Source organism: Lissotriton vulgaris, chromosome 12, assembly GCF_964263255.1.
Source record: "Lissotriton vulgaris chromosome 12, aLisVul1.2, whole genome shotgun sequence".
NCBI lineage: Eukaryota > Metazoa > Chordata > Amphibia > Caudata > Salamandridae > Lissotriton > Lissotriton vulgaris.
In genome coordinates this window covers 739,249,088-739,263,900 of record NC_141700.1, presented here as the reverse complement: position 1 = coordinate 739,263,900, position 14,813 = coordinate 739,249,088, and the positions used below count along the sequence as shown (strand labels likewise).

The window sequence follows — 14,813 nt, the reverse complement described above, 5'->3', positions numbered from 1 at the left end:
AAAAAATGTAATACGCAAAACATTAAAGTTTACACAGTGGAATTTAGATCTCATACAGGCTGGGAAATATTGACATACAGGCTTAATACTTGAAACATATAATTTGCAGGCTCAAGAATACTTGGCATGGAATCTGACCAGTTATATTAAATAGAAATACGTAAGTTTCAGACAACTCTACATTCCGGTAGGGGAGTTTGAAGGGACTTGGTATCAGGCTCTCAAAGATACACAGGTATGTTGGCTTTGTGAAATCAACAAAGGAAAATCTGGAACATTTATTATGCATTTGCCTGAAGCTGTTGCCTATACAGAGGACATATTTACATGTTTAATAATGCTAAAATAAGAACAACTACGGAGGCCGTACGTTATTGTTTTAGTCTCAAGGGGAAGGTGCAATAAAAGGATTTTTTTTTTAAATTTAATCGAAACAGAATAAAATACAGGAGGTTTGCGAGAAATTGGACAGCAAGCTAAACGCACTAGGTGACAGAGTCACAGCAGTAGAAAATGAAGTCACCAATTTGGACAAAAGGGTGGAAAAAAACAGAAAGGAAATAAACTCCCTGAGATTGGAAAATAAAACCATGAATGAAAAACTGGAATCCTTAGAGAATCAAGCGAGGAAAAATAACATAAGGATTCTAAATGTGCCAGAGAATCAAGAAGGCAAGGATGTGAAAGCATTTGTAGTGGCACTTTTGATGGAAAATTTCCCATGGGCAGACAAAGGCACTCTAGATGAGGATATACAGAGAGTACACAGAGATCCTTATGGAAAGAGTAAAGAAAGGAAAAACCCTAGAAAGATCCTAGTCAATTTCAAAACATATATGCTGAAGGATTGGATCTTGGGAGAGGCTCTAAAAAAAGGGACGTACAATAAAGACAGTTGGAACTTCAAAATAAGATCTGATATGTCAAAAGCCTCTCAGACCAGACAATGGGAACTGGGAAATCTAATGTCTGAGCTGCAACAACTAGGTGCCACTGTGCAAATGAAATTTCCACCCTCATTGCGGATTATGTGGAGAAATAAAATTCGAAATTTAAGAGAGCCCGATGAAGTGAAAAACTTGATAGAGCTAATCAGAGATCAAATACGTTCTGAAGAACCTCTGAGTTAAATGTTCACATACAAACACATGGATAACCTGTAACTCATATAATCTTGTATAAACTCTGATATATAGAAAAAAAAACAAAAAAAAAAACTAACATATAACAAGAATATATAACAAGAATATATGGAGAAACAGATTTAAACTATACTCAAGGACAGGATATAGAATAGAATAAATATGAAGGAGCGATAAACAAACCAATAAATTCTTTTTTTTTTAAATGTACATAGATAAGAATCACGGGGTTGGGATCGGGGAGCCAAAAGGGTTATGAAGATAACCGAAAGAGAAGAAGATGGAGGCTTCCCCGGGGAGGGTAACTTTAAAGCAAAATTTAGAAAATGTAAAACTACACGAAAAAGGGTGGGGAGCAAAATAGGGGGAAAAAAAATCCCTCATCTGCGAATATTCAGAAAACTAAAACAACTAGGAGTAAAACATAATTCACAACAATTGAACAGAAAAAATGGGGAGTACATGTAGGGATATAAAAATCCTATCCTGGAATGTGAATGGGTTGAGGACAAAAAGCAGAAGGAATAAAATCTTAGAGTATATCAGAACTGGGAAAAGTGAGATAATAATATTACAAGAAGCTCACCTGTTAAAAGAAGAATGGGACCAAATAATTAAAAGCCTATGGTGGGTAGATACCTTAATATGCACAACACAACAATGTAATATTAAGGGAATAGCGATTATTCTTAAAAAGTCCTTAAAAGCTACTACTACCAGTTCAGAAGTGGATAGTAAAGGAAGATGGGCCATAGCTAATGTTAGAATAGGAAATTCTCCCATCACTATCGCAGGGTACTACGGTCCAAACTTGGACGATGCTGATCCGTTGCGAAAATTGAACTCACAACTGCTACTAGCTACCTCTCCTATAATATTGGGAGGTGATTTTAACCTAGTAATGGATTTAAAACTAGACAGATCACCACCGGGTAGACACACAAACTTAAAGAAAATGAGACAATGGATTGTGTCTTATAAAAGGGATCTCAATCTGGTAGACATCTGGAAAAACAAAGGAGAAAAATCACACCCATTCACTCTGTATAACAAAAAACTGGGACATAAATCCAGGATTGACTTCTTTTTGGTCAGTAATGAATTATCAAAGAAAGTGAAAAGAGTATCCCACCTACCAGCTCATCTGTCAGATCACTCAGCAGTACAACTAGATCTACAAATCACAGAGAATATAACTGAAAGGAGATTCACAGTCGAAAGAGCTTTGCTGGAAGACGAAGAAATTATAAAAGAGCTAGATATTGAAACAAATATCTTCTTTGAGTTAAACGCGTCAGGCACCTCAGAACTAATAACGTGGGATACTTATAAAGCTGTCATAAGGGGTAAACTCTTGAGTTTAGGGGCACATAAAAACAAACAAGTAAAACAAGAAATCGCAGACTTGGAATCAGAGATCAGCTCCTTAGATATCGCTATATCCACAGAACAAGAGGAGGAAAAGAAACAAGATCTTCTTAATAAAAGACAGACACAAAAAGATAAAATTGATCAAATTTTGGAAGAGAGGTTACAGAAAAAATGGGATTCTAGCAAGCTGGCGAAACATGAGTTTGGTGAGGGTTGCGGAAAATGGCTGGCATGGAAGCTTAAATCGGATCTAGCAAAAAACAAAGTGGAAAGTATTATCTCTGATGATCAAACAATTCCTACCACTGATGAAAATACTATTAAGCATGAATTCTGGAAATTTTTTAAAGATCTATACACGGAAGATATAAATCCCTCGGATCAAACGATTAATCCTTACCTTGAAGAAGCAGCACTTCTTAAACTTACAGAGAATGAAAGAGAAGAACTAGAAAAAGAAGTTCAAGAAGAAGAAGTGGCAGATGCCATTAAAAGTTTAAAAAAGGGAAAAGCAGCTGGGCCGGATGCCTTACCAAACGAATTATACATGAAATTGAAAACCTCTATACTCCCTCATATAACCAAACTAATTAACCTAATTTTAATACAACGGAAAAATATACCAGACTCCTGGAATGATGCCATAATTACAATTATTCGGAAACCCGGCAAGAACCCTCCTAAATGCGAGTCATATCGTCCAATATCATTATTAAACGCGGACTATAAAATATTTACTAAAATAATGGCAGCTCGACTAGGGAAAATACTATCAAAATTACTACATCAAGATCAAAAAGGTTTCATTAAAGGAAGATATTTACATGAAGTAACACAAGAACTCCTAACTGCAATAGATATCGCAACAACTGAGAAAATCCCACTTACCATACTTACTGTTGATGCCGCAAAGGCTTTTGATAGAGTCAATTGGGCCTTTCTTGAGAAGGTTATGGTCAATAACAATTTCGGACCTCACTTTATCGGTATGGTAAACCAGATTTATAAAGATCCAAGATCTAAAGTCCTAATCAATGGTAGCTTAACAGAAAATATAAAGATAACCAGAGGAACGAGACAGGGATGTCCGCTTTCTCCTTTATTATTCAATTTATATATTGAACCATTGGCAAATAAGCTAAGAAACAACAACAAAATCACTCCATTTAAATATGGCACATGGGAGAAAAAAATCGCTCTTTATGCGGACGATTTAATGATTTTTACTGATGATTATCCAAAAGCTAAAGCAAGAATCGAGAAAACCTTAAAGACATTCGGGAAAATCTCAGGTTACCTGGTGAATCAAACGAAGACAGAGGTCATGACATGGAATACGACTTTTCAAAGCAATTTTATAAAAAACGAAATAAGGTACTTAGGAATTCTAATCAATCACGATATAGTGAAGATTGCAAACAGAAATCTAAATAAAGTTGCCGGAGATGTAAGAAAACTGCTTGAGACATGGACCTCTTTACCGTTGAGCTTGATTGGGAGATCGAATATAATCAAGATGACCATCTTGCCAAAGTTTACCTTCCTATTTAATGCGATACCAATGGAATTCGGAAAGTCGGAATTAGCTCGAGCACAGAGAAACATAACAAGCTTCATATGGGCAGCAAAAGGATCGAGGATTGCATGGAAAAAGATCAGGAGGAGCAAGAAAGATGGTGGGTTGGCGAGCCCAGATTTGGTGGAGTACTGCAGAGCTTTCCAATTCAAAAATATCAAAGTATTACTAAATAAACACGAATATTACCCCGCCTACTTCAAAGTAATTACAAAATCAGAGGATCATGCGTTGTTTAAGTTTGGACACCCCAAATACTTCAAAAAAATAAAGCTCAAGATATTAAGGGATGCAGCAAAGATGTGGACGCAAATAAGAGGCATCCTTAATATATCGTACTACAGTAAGTGGGCTCCTATCTGGGAATCTCCTGGAACCCCGGAATGCTTAAAAGACACTCTAGGACTGGCATTAAAAAAAGCTGACATCAAATATTGGGGACAAATTCTAAATGGTCCAAACTTAAAAACATGGTTAGAACTGCAAGAAATGTCAAACAATACTCTATCTAAATTTAAATATTATCAAATGTTAAGCTGGTCTAGAACTCTGCCCAGTATAAATGGTAATGAAAAACTGGAAGATGACATGATTAAAACAGCGCGACTACCAAAGGAAGTAGCAAAGTGGTACTGGGCTTTGATAATGGCCAATGATATTAATGTCAACATGGAAACCCAAAATGGGGGAAAGACATTGTAACTATTGATTTGGACTTAATTTGGGAAAAATCAGTAGATAAATGCTGGTCCAACTTGAAATCTGCCGCTCTGAAGAGAAATCATTTATACACAATTCATAGGGCTTACTGGACACCAAAAAAACTCTGCAAATTTAAAAATGCTGGAATAAAGAAATGTCCTAAATGTGGAGAGGAAAAATCAGACGACATCCACATGTTTAAAAACTGCCCCCAACTGAAAGAGTTTTGGGATCAAGTCGGTAAGACCCTGAACACTATCCTGTCCAAACAACTAACTGTGAGTATTACACTTATTCTTTTTGGGATATTAGACTCAGGTAATGAAGGGGGGCTTACTAGGGAGCAGGAAAATCTTCTCTTTGTGTTAATAGTTCTTGCAAGGAGAGAAATATGTATTAAATGGATAGAAGCCTCTAGCCCAACTCATACAGAATGGCTGAACTCGGCAATAAGAATTAACAGACTTGATAAGCTAAGAAATGTAAGCAAAAGATTTAAGTTTTGGGATAGTTTTGAAAATTTCGTAAACCCCAAATAAGATTCAAACTTAAGTCCTATGATTAAAGTGATGCATCTTCTGGTGGACAAGTATGGTACTTGCCGAGTAGCCAAGTTGGCTAGCTCCCCTCGATCCAAGCCAGAAGCATTGATATGTAACGAGTAAAGGAAACTCCTCAATCCAACTAGAGGTCAAAACTCCCCAGCCAAGATAGATCAAGGGGCAGTGTCGGAAAAGAACAAAGAGGCGGACACCTGATACTCCACAATCATACAGTAATCGCAAGATGAGGACAAAAATTTTTTTTAAAAAAAAAAGGTGCAATAAGAAGGATGGTTCAGTTTCTAGAACATGCCTATAAAACATTAAACAACTAGATGGTCATTATTATTAGTTATGTATATAGATGCAAAAACGGGTATCACAATCTGTGTATATTTTCTTTCACAGGATGCCATGAATGGAAATTATGTGAATGTTTTATTCTATTTTTATGCTTGCTTTTTCTCTCTATTTATTGTAATCAAATGATTAATGCAATAAAGTATTTTTTTATGACAAAGAAAAGCAACTGGCTAGAATTAAGGTAACACCATGTTACACAACCATTCTTGAGGGTCTGGGGTGTCCATCTAAACTGCATGATGGATCTAAGCTGACTCTGCCCATGGTATAATGAAGACATGTCACTTTGCATGATATGAATAACAGATGACAGTGTTATTCAGATTGTAAATATGAGAAGACAGAGTATTAATACTATTATTAACAACAGGAAGCACTTTATCCAAATTATCTTGATCAATTTGTCTTAAACATGCAGCAGCTTCCATTTGTGACAATATTCCAATATTTAAATTTTCTCATATGTTGCATTTGGAACATGGAGACTTAGGACCCAAAAGAAAGTCGTATAGGTCCATGTCCTCCGAAAGATGTTTTTCTGCTGATAGTGTGGAGTGTTCTGTCCATTGCTGACATATCTTTCCATCTGAATAGGTTGTTACAATTCCTGAGTGTTGACATTGGGAATAATGACGGTCGGGTCTGCTAGTCAAACCCTGGTGTGGAATTAAAAAATGGGCATGACAACCATTTGTGTGCACTAGGTTTGCCAAGTGGTGATTAAGAAGGTCTGGTTCCCAAATTAGTGCTTCCAAATGATGAATAGACATAGCCAATAATTATAGGTAGCTTAAATTCACTGATGACTTGCGTGACCTGTGTGAGCCGCTGGCATATAGCCAGAGGTGTTGCTTCTCCCTTAATGCTAGACAAATTAATTTAGGACGCCACAGGAAATGTTCCCATTAGTTTCATCCCCAAATCCAGGGCAGCAGCTGCCCCGTGTCATTTCTATATTTGTTTTAACACCACCAGTAAGACTGACCTAGACGGAGTACCATGAATTATAATATGGACATCGACAAAGACTGTCCCCCAAGTGTTACTGTCACCTATAGCGCGAACCATCCCATAGGGTAATCACATAGTAAATATTCTGAGCTTGTCTTGTGGTACCATATGGGGAAATACAGCCTCTGTTTGATTGATTTTTTGGGAGATGCAAAATGGAATTTGCCCATGATTTGTAGGATTTTTGCCTATATTTGAATGAACAATTACAGGACTTATCACAGGCACTGTAGGCACTAGGCTTGCCCTGGCAGCCCAGCTCTTGCTGGTGCTCCCAGAAAGAGTTATGACTCATACTGAGTTAAGCGCCTATAAAGTTGGACTAGACCAATGTATAAGGCTTGTAGCTCTTTAACATTGAGATTCACTAAATTATGGAATGGTGTATATATAACCAGTTTGTGCTGGCCAGGTTACCCCATCATTAATAACGGAACCCATGTGTACTGGTGAAACATGTGAAAGGGTGCCACAGAAATATGTTGTGTGTTCCCAATGTGAAAGTGGTATTTCTAAGAGCACATATACTCTATATACTTGTGAGAAAGTCATCCTTTTTTCCTTGATCACCCTCATTTTCTGCTTTGTATTGAGGTTAACTGGCTCTGTCTGCGCCATGGGCTCTGCTTACCAGATGTAGGGCAAGTGCTGTGCTTTAAAGGTATAATTATAATTGGTTATGAAATACCCCTGTTAGTCCCTTTTATTTAATACGGTAAGAGGGATTCAAATTACCTGTCATTTTAAAGGCAGCCCTGCTTTGCAGACAGTCTTTAAAATTAAATTATATGCAAATTCAGCTTTGGAATTAAAGTTGCTTCCAAAGTAGCATGCTGCCATGTTTTTATATATAAGTCACCACTAAGTTCTACCCTAGATGCCCCACAGACAGGGTATTATGTAAGTATAACCAGGGGCATTTTAAAAGATGTGTTATAAGCCCTGGTGAGGGAACAACTCCTAAATTAGGTTTTCCCCATTGTAGATAACTAGCTCCATAGGCTTACATTGGAATGATTCATTTAAGTATAAATATTGACTGGAACATGCTAAAAATGTCATTTAAGGATTATAAATGATAGTTATGATAAATCTAACATCTTGTTACTGTTGTATATATAATAACTATCACAATAAATAAGTTATTAAACTTTCTTTTCTGTGAGCCAACACCCAGCCTTCCAGCGGCCCTCTCCTGATTGGCTTGCCTCTGCCAGGCGGAACCAAGGTGTCTTAATGAGGTGTGAAGTGGCCTGCAAGAGAGACAAAAGGTTTTCTGTGGAAGGAGAACTGAAACTGCAGAAGCAGAAGGCAGGATGGGAGTGGAGTGACCAAACTTGGGGGCTGATTAGGATGGCGGACAGCGGTGCTGGAACGGGCCGCCAGTGGAGCAGCAGTACCGCACCGGCAATTAGGAGGCCACAGTCGCGGTGGCATCCTCTATTCCCTGCATTGTGGCACAATGCTGGGAATGCACATTGTGCATTGTCATGCACAAGGTGACAGGCACTGCACCGTGCCTGCCACCATGTCCATGACAATGTAGGGGGGTACCATAGGTACTCCCTATGCGCACCCCTCACTCCCCCTATACCCTGGCGGGCCGAAACAGGCCTTGACAGCAAAGTCTGACTGGCTTTCCATGGCAGGTTCTCCGCCATGAAAAGCCCTGCTCCACTGCCCATGTGGATATGATTGGCGGTGTCTAGCAGACACCGCCGTCATATCCAGCCCCTCTTCCACCCGGTCGACTGGCAGAAAATTGGCAGATAGTCTTTTGGTCCACCGGGGTTCCCCCGCCACACTAATATGCGGGGGAAATTGGTGGTGGGTGGCGGGAAATGTAGGACGGATCGCCACTGCCATGCAGGAGGTGGCGATCCACCCTACATCGTAATCGGCCCCTTGGTCTTCAAAGGGAGAATGATACTTTGGGACAGCACAGGCTCGTCTTCACATCCTGCAAACCCAGCCACACAGGAGCCCCTGTAATTAGATTAGTTGTAGGGCAGGAAGGGGGGTGTTAGAGAATATTAGCCATACCAATGGGTTGACTTAGCCTGATCTAACCTCCAAGGAGATACTGTCTGCATTTCGGGATTTTAGAAGAATACTGCTCTGTGGGACAACAATATGCAGGTTTACTGACATAATATCGACCCCCAAAGTATCCCGATACACAAATATCGAGTTGTTAAGATTAATGTAAAAAATTTTGACATCCTGTATTTATTATTAAAAGTACAAAAATATTGAGAAAAAAACATATTGATGTAAATAATATGGTTGTGGAAAATATTGATTTTATTATATATAAAAAACTAATATTAAATATATAAAAAATAAAACTAACTTAAGAAATAAATTAGATTAATACACATTTTAATAAATATAACAAATACATTTGATTAAAAAAATTAAAACACATTTATAAATTGTAATATATATATATTTACTTTAAAACAATGGTATTTTTAAAAATGTGTACATAAAAACATATATATATAAATATATAAAATGTAATTAAAAATTATGATATTATAAATTAAAACATTAAACTATTTAAAAGTCTTTAACATTAATTTTTCAACTTCAGTGAATGGAACAGTAGATAAAGGGGTTGATTCCGATTCGGGAAAAACCGCTCCGAATAGCCGTTCGGAGCGTATTTCCCGTACGATTCTTACCTGCCACGTTCCCTGCATGTACGACGAAGTACGATTCGTACCGAGAGCAGGACTCCATACGAATCGTACAGAGACCTCCTGAAGCGCTTGGCGCATTGCTTTTTCAATTGTCTCCGGTCTGCCATGACCGTGGGAGGGGCTCCATCTCGTCGGATGCTCAAGCCTCTGAAGTCGGGGACTGGAGCGAGGAAACCTTTTCTCGCTCATTCAGCACAGCACATCGTTTTTAATAATCGTCAGCTTCACAACCCACCTCCGACCCACAAACCACAGGGTAGTGAAACAAGATGACTTACTGGACAATAATGCACAGCCTACTCAAGGTAATACTACAACACTCGCCATATAGACTACAGCTACCAGCATGCTGTGTAGCATGATGTGAAGAGCAACTCCCACTCAGGGCTGCCGGATTTAAATAAACCGCATTTAAATCAGCATGGTGGGTGGAGTGTGCTTATTGCAGCAGTCCATGAGGAAGGGGCGTGTCTGCCCCGAAACGCGTCGGACTTCCTTGTTAACTCTCAGGAGGAGAGCTGTGCAGCTGATGGGGCAAAGAAAGACTGGATGGTCGGATGCGCTGTGGGTAGCCCTCCTGAAGCGCTTGGCGCATTGCTTTTTCAATTGTCTCCAGTCTGCCATGACCGTGGGAGGGGCTCCACCTCGTCGGATGCTCAAGCCTCTGAAGTCGGGGACTGGAGCGAGGAAACCTTTCCTCGCTCATTCAGCACAGCACATCGTTTTTAATAATCGTCAGCTTCACAACCCACCTCCGACCCACAAACCACAGTGTAGTGAAACAAGATGACTTACTGGACAATAATGCACAGCCTACTCAAGGTAATACTACAACACTCGCCATATAGACTACAGCTACCAGCATGCTGTGTAGCATGATGTGAAGAGCAACGCCCACTCAGGGCTGCCGGATTTAAATAAACTGCATTTAAATCAGCATGGTGGGTGGAGTGTGCTTATTGCAGCAATCCATGAGGAAGGGGCGTGTCTGCCCCGAAACGCATCGGACTTCCTTGTTAACTCTCAGGAGGAGAGCTGTGCAGCTGATGGGGCAAAGAAAGACTGAATGGTCGGATGCGCTGTGGGTAGCCCTCCTGAAGCGCTTGGCGCATTGCTTTTTCAATTGTCTCCGGTCTGCCATGACCGTGGGAGGGGCTCCACCTCGTCGGATGCTCAAGCCTCTGAAGTCGGGGACTGGAGCGAGGAAACCTTTCCTCGCTCATTCAGCACAGCACATCGTTTTTAATAATCGTCAGCTTCACAACCCACCTCCGACCCACAAACCACAGGGTAGTGAAACAAGATGACTTACTGGACAATAATGCACAGCCTACTCAAGGTAATACTACAACACTCGCCATATAGACTACAGCTACCAGCATGCTGTGTAGCATGATGTGAAGAGCAACGCCCACTCAGGGCTGCCGGATTTAAATAAACCGCATTTAAATCAGCATGGTGGGTGGAGTGTGCTTATTGCAGCAGTCCATGAGGAAGGGGCGTGTCTGCCCCGAAACGCGTCGGACTTCCTTGTTAACTCTCAGGAGGAGAGCTGTGCAGCTGATGGGGCAAAGAAAGACTGGATGGTCGGATGCGCTGTGGGTAGCCCTCCTGAAGCGCTTGGCGCATTGCTTTTTCAATTGTCTCCGGTCTGCCATGACCGTGGGAGGGGCTCCACCTCGTCGGATGCTCAAGCCTCTGAAGTCGGGGACTGGAGCGAGGAAACCTTTCCTCGCTCATTCAGCACAGCACATCGTTTTTAATAATCGTCAGCTTCACAACCCACCTCCGACCCACAAACCACAGGGTAGTGAAACAAGATGACTTACTGGACAATAATGCACAGCCTACTCAAGGTAATACTACAACACTCGCCATATAGACTACAGCTACCAGCATGCTGTGTAGCATGATGTGAAGAGCAACGCCCACTCAGGGCTGCCGGATTTAAATAAACCGCATTTAAATCAGCATGGTGGGTGGAGTGTGCTTATTGCAGCAGTCCATGAGTAAGGGGCGTGTCTGCCCCGAAACGCGTCGGACTTCCTTGTTAACTCTCAGGAGGAGAGCTGTGCAGCTGATGGGGCAAAGAAAGACTGGATGGTCGGATGCTCTGTGGGTAGCCCTCCTGAAGCGCTTGGCGCATTGCTTTTTCAATTGTCTCCGGTCTGCCATGACCGTGGGAGGGGCTCCACCTCGTCGGATGCTCAAGCCTCTGAAGTCGGGGACTGGTGCGAGGAAACCTTTCCTCGCTCATTCAGCACAGCACATCGTTTTTAATAATCGTCAGCTTCACAACCCACCTCCGACCCACAAACCACAGGGTAGTGAAACAAGATGACTTACTGGACAATAATGCACAGCCTACTCAAGGTAATACTACAACACTCGCCATATAGACTACAGCTACCAGCATGCTGTGTAGCATGATGTGAAGAGCAACGCCCACTCAGGGCTGCCGGATTTAAATAAACCGCATTTAAATCAGCATGGTGGGTGGAGTGTGCTTATTGCAGCAGTCCATGAGGAAGGGGCGTGTCTGCCCCGAAACGCGTCGGACTTCCTTGTTAACTCTCAGGAGGAGAGCTGTGCAGCTGATGGGGCAAAGAAAGACTGGATGGTCGGATGCGCTGTGGGTAGCCCTCCTGAAGCGCTTGGCGCATTGCTTTTTCAATTGTCTCCGGTCTGCCATGACCGTGGGAGGGGCTCCACCTCGTCGGATGCTCAAGCCTCTGAAGTCGGGGACTGGAGCGAGGAAACCTTTCCTTGCTCATTCAGCACAGCACATCGTTTTTAATAATCGTCAGCTTCACAACCCACCTCCGACCCACAAACCACAGGGTAGTGAAACAAGATGACTTACTGGACAATAATGCACAGCCTACTCAAGGTAATACTACAACACTCGCCATATAGACTACAGCTACCAGCATGCTGTGTAGCATGATGTGAAGAGCAACGCCCACTCAGGGCTGCCGGATTTAAATAAACCGCATTTAAATCAGCATGGTGGGTGGAGTGTGCTTATTGCAGCAGTCCATGAGGAAGGGGCGTGTCTGCCCCGATACGCGTCGGACTTCCTTGTTAATTCTCAGGAGGAGAGCTGTGCAGCTGATGGGGCAAAGAAAGACTGGATGGTCGGATGCGCTGTGGGTAGCCCTCCTGAAGCTCTTGGCGCATTGCTTTTTCAATTGTCTCCGGTCTGCCATGACCGTGGGAGGGGCTCCACCTCGTCGGATGCTCAAGCCTCTGAAGTCGGGGACTGGAGCGAGGAAACCTTTCCTCGCTCATTCAGCACAGCACATCGTTTTTAATAATCGTCAGCTTCACAACCCACCTCCGACCCACAAACCACAGGGTAGTGAAACAAGATGACTTACTGGACAATAATGCACAGCCTACTCAAGGTAATACTACAACACTCGCCATATAGACTACAGCTACCAGCATGCTGTGTAGCATGATGTGAAGAGCAACGCCCACTCAGGGCTGCCGGATTTAAATAAACCGCATTTAAATCAGCATGGTGGGTGGAGTGTGCTTATTGCAGCAGTCCATGAGGAAGGGGCGTGTCTGCCCCGAAACGCGTCGGACTTCCTTGTTAACTCTCAGGAGGAGAGCTGTGCAGCTGATGGGGCAAAGAAAGACTGGATGGTCGGATGCGCTGTGGGTAGCCCTCCTGAAGCGCTTGGCGCATTGCTTTTTCAATTGTCTCCGGTCTGCCATGACCGTGGGAGGGGCTCCACCTCGTCGGATGCTCAAGCCTCTGAAGTCGGGGACTGGAGCGAGGAAACCTTTCCTCGCTCATTCAGCACAGCACATCGTTTTTAATAATCGTCAGCTTCACAACCCACCTCCGACCCACAAACCACAGGGTAGTGAAACAAGATGACTTACTGGACAATAATGCACAGCCTACTCAAGGTAATACTACAACACTCGCCATATAGACTACAGCTACCAGCATGCTGTGTAGCATGATGTGAAGAGCAACGCCCACTCAGGGCTGCCGGATTTAAATAAACCGCATTTAAATCAGCATGGTGGGTGGAGTGTGCTTATTGCAGCAGTCCATGAGGAAGGGGCGTGTCTGCCCCGAAACGCGTCGGACTTCCTTGTTAACTCTCAGGAGGAGAGCTGTGCAGCTGATGGGGCAAAGAAAGACTGGATGGTATGATGCGCTGTGGGTAGCCCTCCTGAAGCGCTTGGCGCATTGGCTTTTTCATATATATATATATATATATGTATCACTGAAAAAAACATAGGTTTCAGGCACGTTATAGTTAGACATTAGCATTTAAAAAACCTTAGAAATTCACTGAAAAAACATAGGTTTCGGGGAAGTTATAGTAAGTTGGACATTTCACTCGTACAAAACCAGAGAAATTCAGCAGTATAGTTAGTTCAGCTAACTATAACTTGTGCCCCCGCAATACACTGCTGATGATGTCACATATTACATCATTCATGACATGGTCAGTGACATCACTGATGGCATCACTGATGACATCACTGATGACATCATCCAGTGACTGTGGGTTTCTATAAAGATTAAATATGTATTACATATATGCCAAGGTGTACTGAAGAATGAGTGGGTGTATAAGTGTCTGGATGGAGGATTTAGTAGGTACGTGACTGACTGTTTAAGTGAGTGATTACATGTGTCTTACTGAATGCATGGGTTAGTGACTAAACTGCGTGAATATCTGTATGAGTCCGTCTGTTGTTGTATAAGCTGCTGCATGGGTTTGGCAGTAGCTACATGAATGTCTATATGGGTTATTGATTTGTTGCCTGAGTATTTATATGGGTGCCTGAGTTTGTGTGTGGTTGGGTTGAAGGTAGGTTACTCATAATAAACATATAAATGTTTAAGAGGTTGATTCACTGAATGCATGGATTCAAGAGTGCATGTGGAAACAGCTGTATGGGTGGGTGAGTGTGTGTATGGGTGTGTTGATGAGTGAATGGATGTCTCAGTGGTAAATGTCCAAGTAACTACATATTTAAAAGGCAGTGTATGTGAGAATTTGTGTATATAAATGACTATACGTGAGAGTCAGTGATTGTGAGAGTGGTTGTATAGATGAGTGTGCACTTGTATCAGTGATTGTATAAGAGAATAAGTATGCATTTGTTTCTGTTTGAATAGGTGATGTGGTGTGTGTATAACTGTATAGGTCAGTAAATGGAGGTGTGATTGATTGTTTGCATGACTGACTAGGTGTGTGAGTAACTCAGGATGAGTGGTGGTCTGTGAGTGTCTGTAAAGGTGTATGAGTGCATATGAGAGTGTTGCATTTATGATTGACTGCATGTATGAGTGATTGTATGGGTGAATGAGTGGATGTGTGGATCTAGGAATCAGTGAGTGCGTATGTAGTAACTGCTATTGGTT

The 14,813-nt window shown here is 41.8% G+C and overlaps 1 protein-coding gene across 1 annotated transcript in view; it reads left to right on the top strand.

The window, feature by feature from the left end:
- The first annotated feature begins 2,043 nt into the window (after window positions 1–2,043).
- The window catches only part of LOC147678471 (vomeronasal type-2 receptor 1-like), a 57,283-nt gene continuing 44,513 nt past the window's right edge, over window positions 2,044–14,813 (top strand). Inside the window, exon 1 of the mRNA XM_086945650.1 lies at window positions 2,044–2,988. Coding sequence (XP_086801776.1) covers window positions 2,044–2,988 — 945 coding nt within the window. The remainder of the gene's footprint in view (window positions 2,989–14,813) is intronic.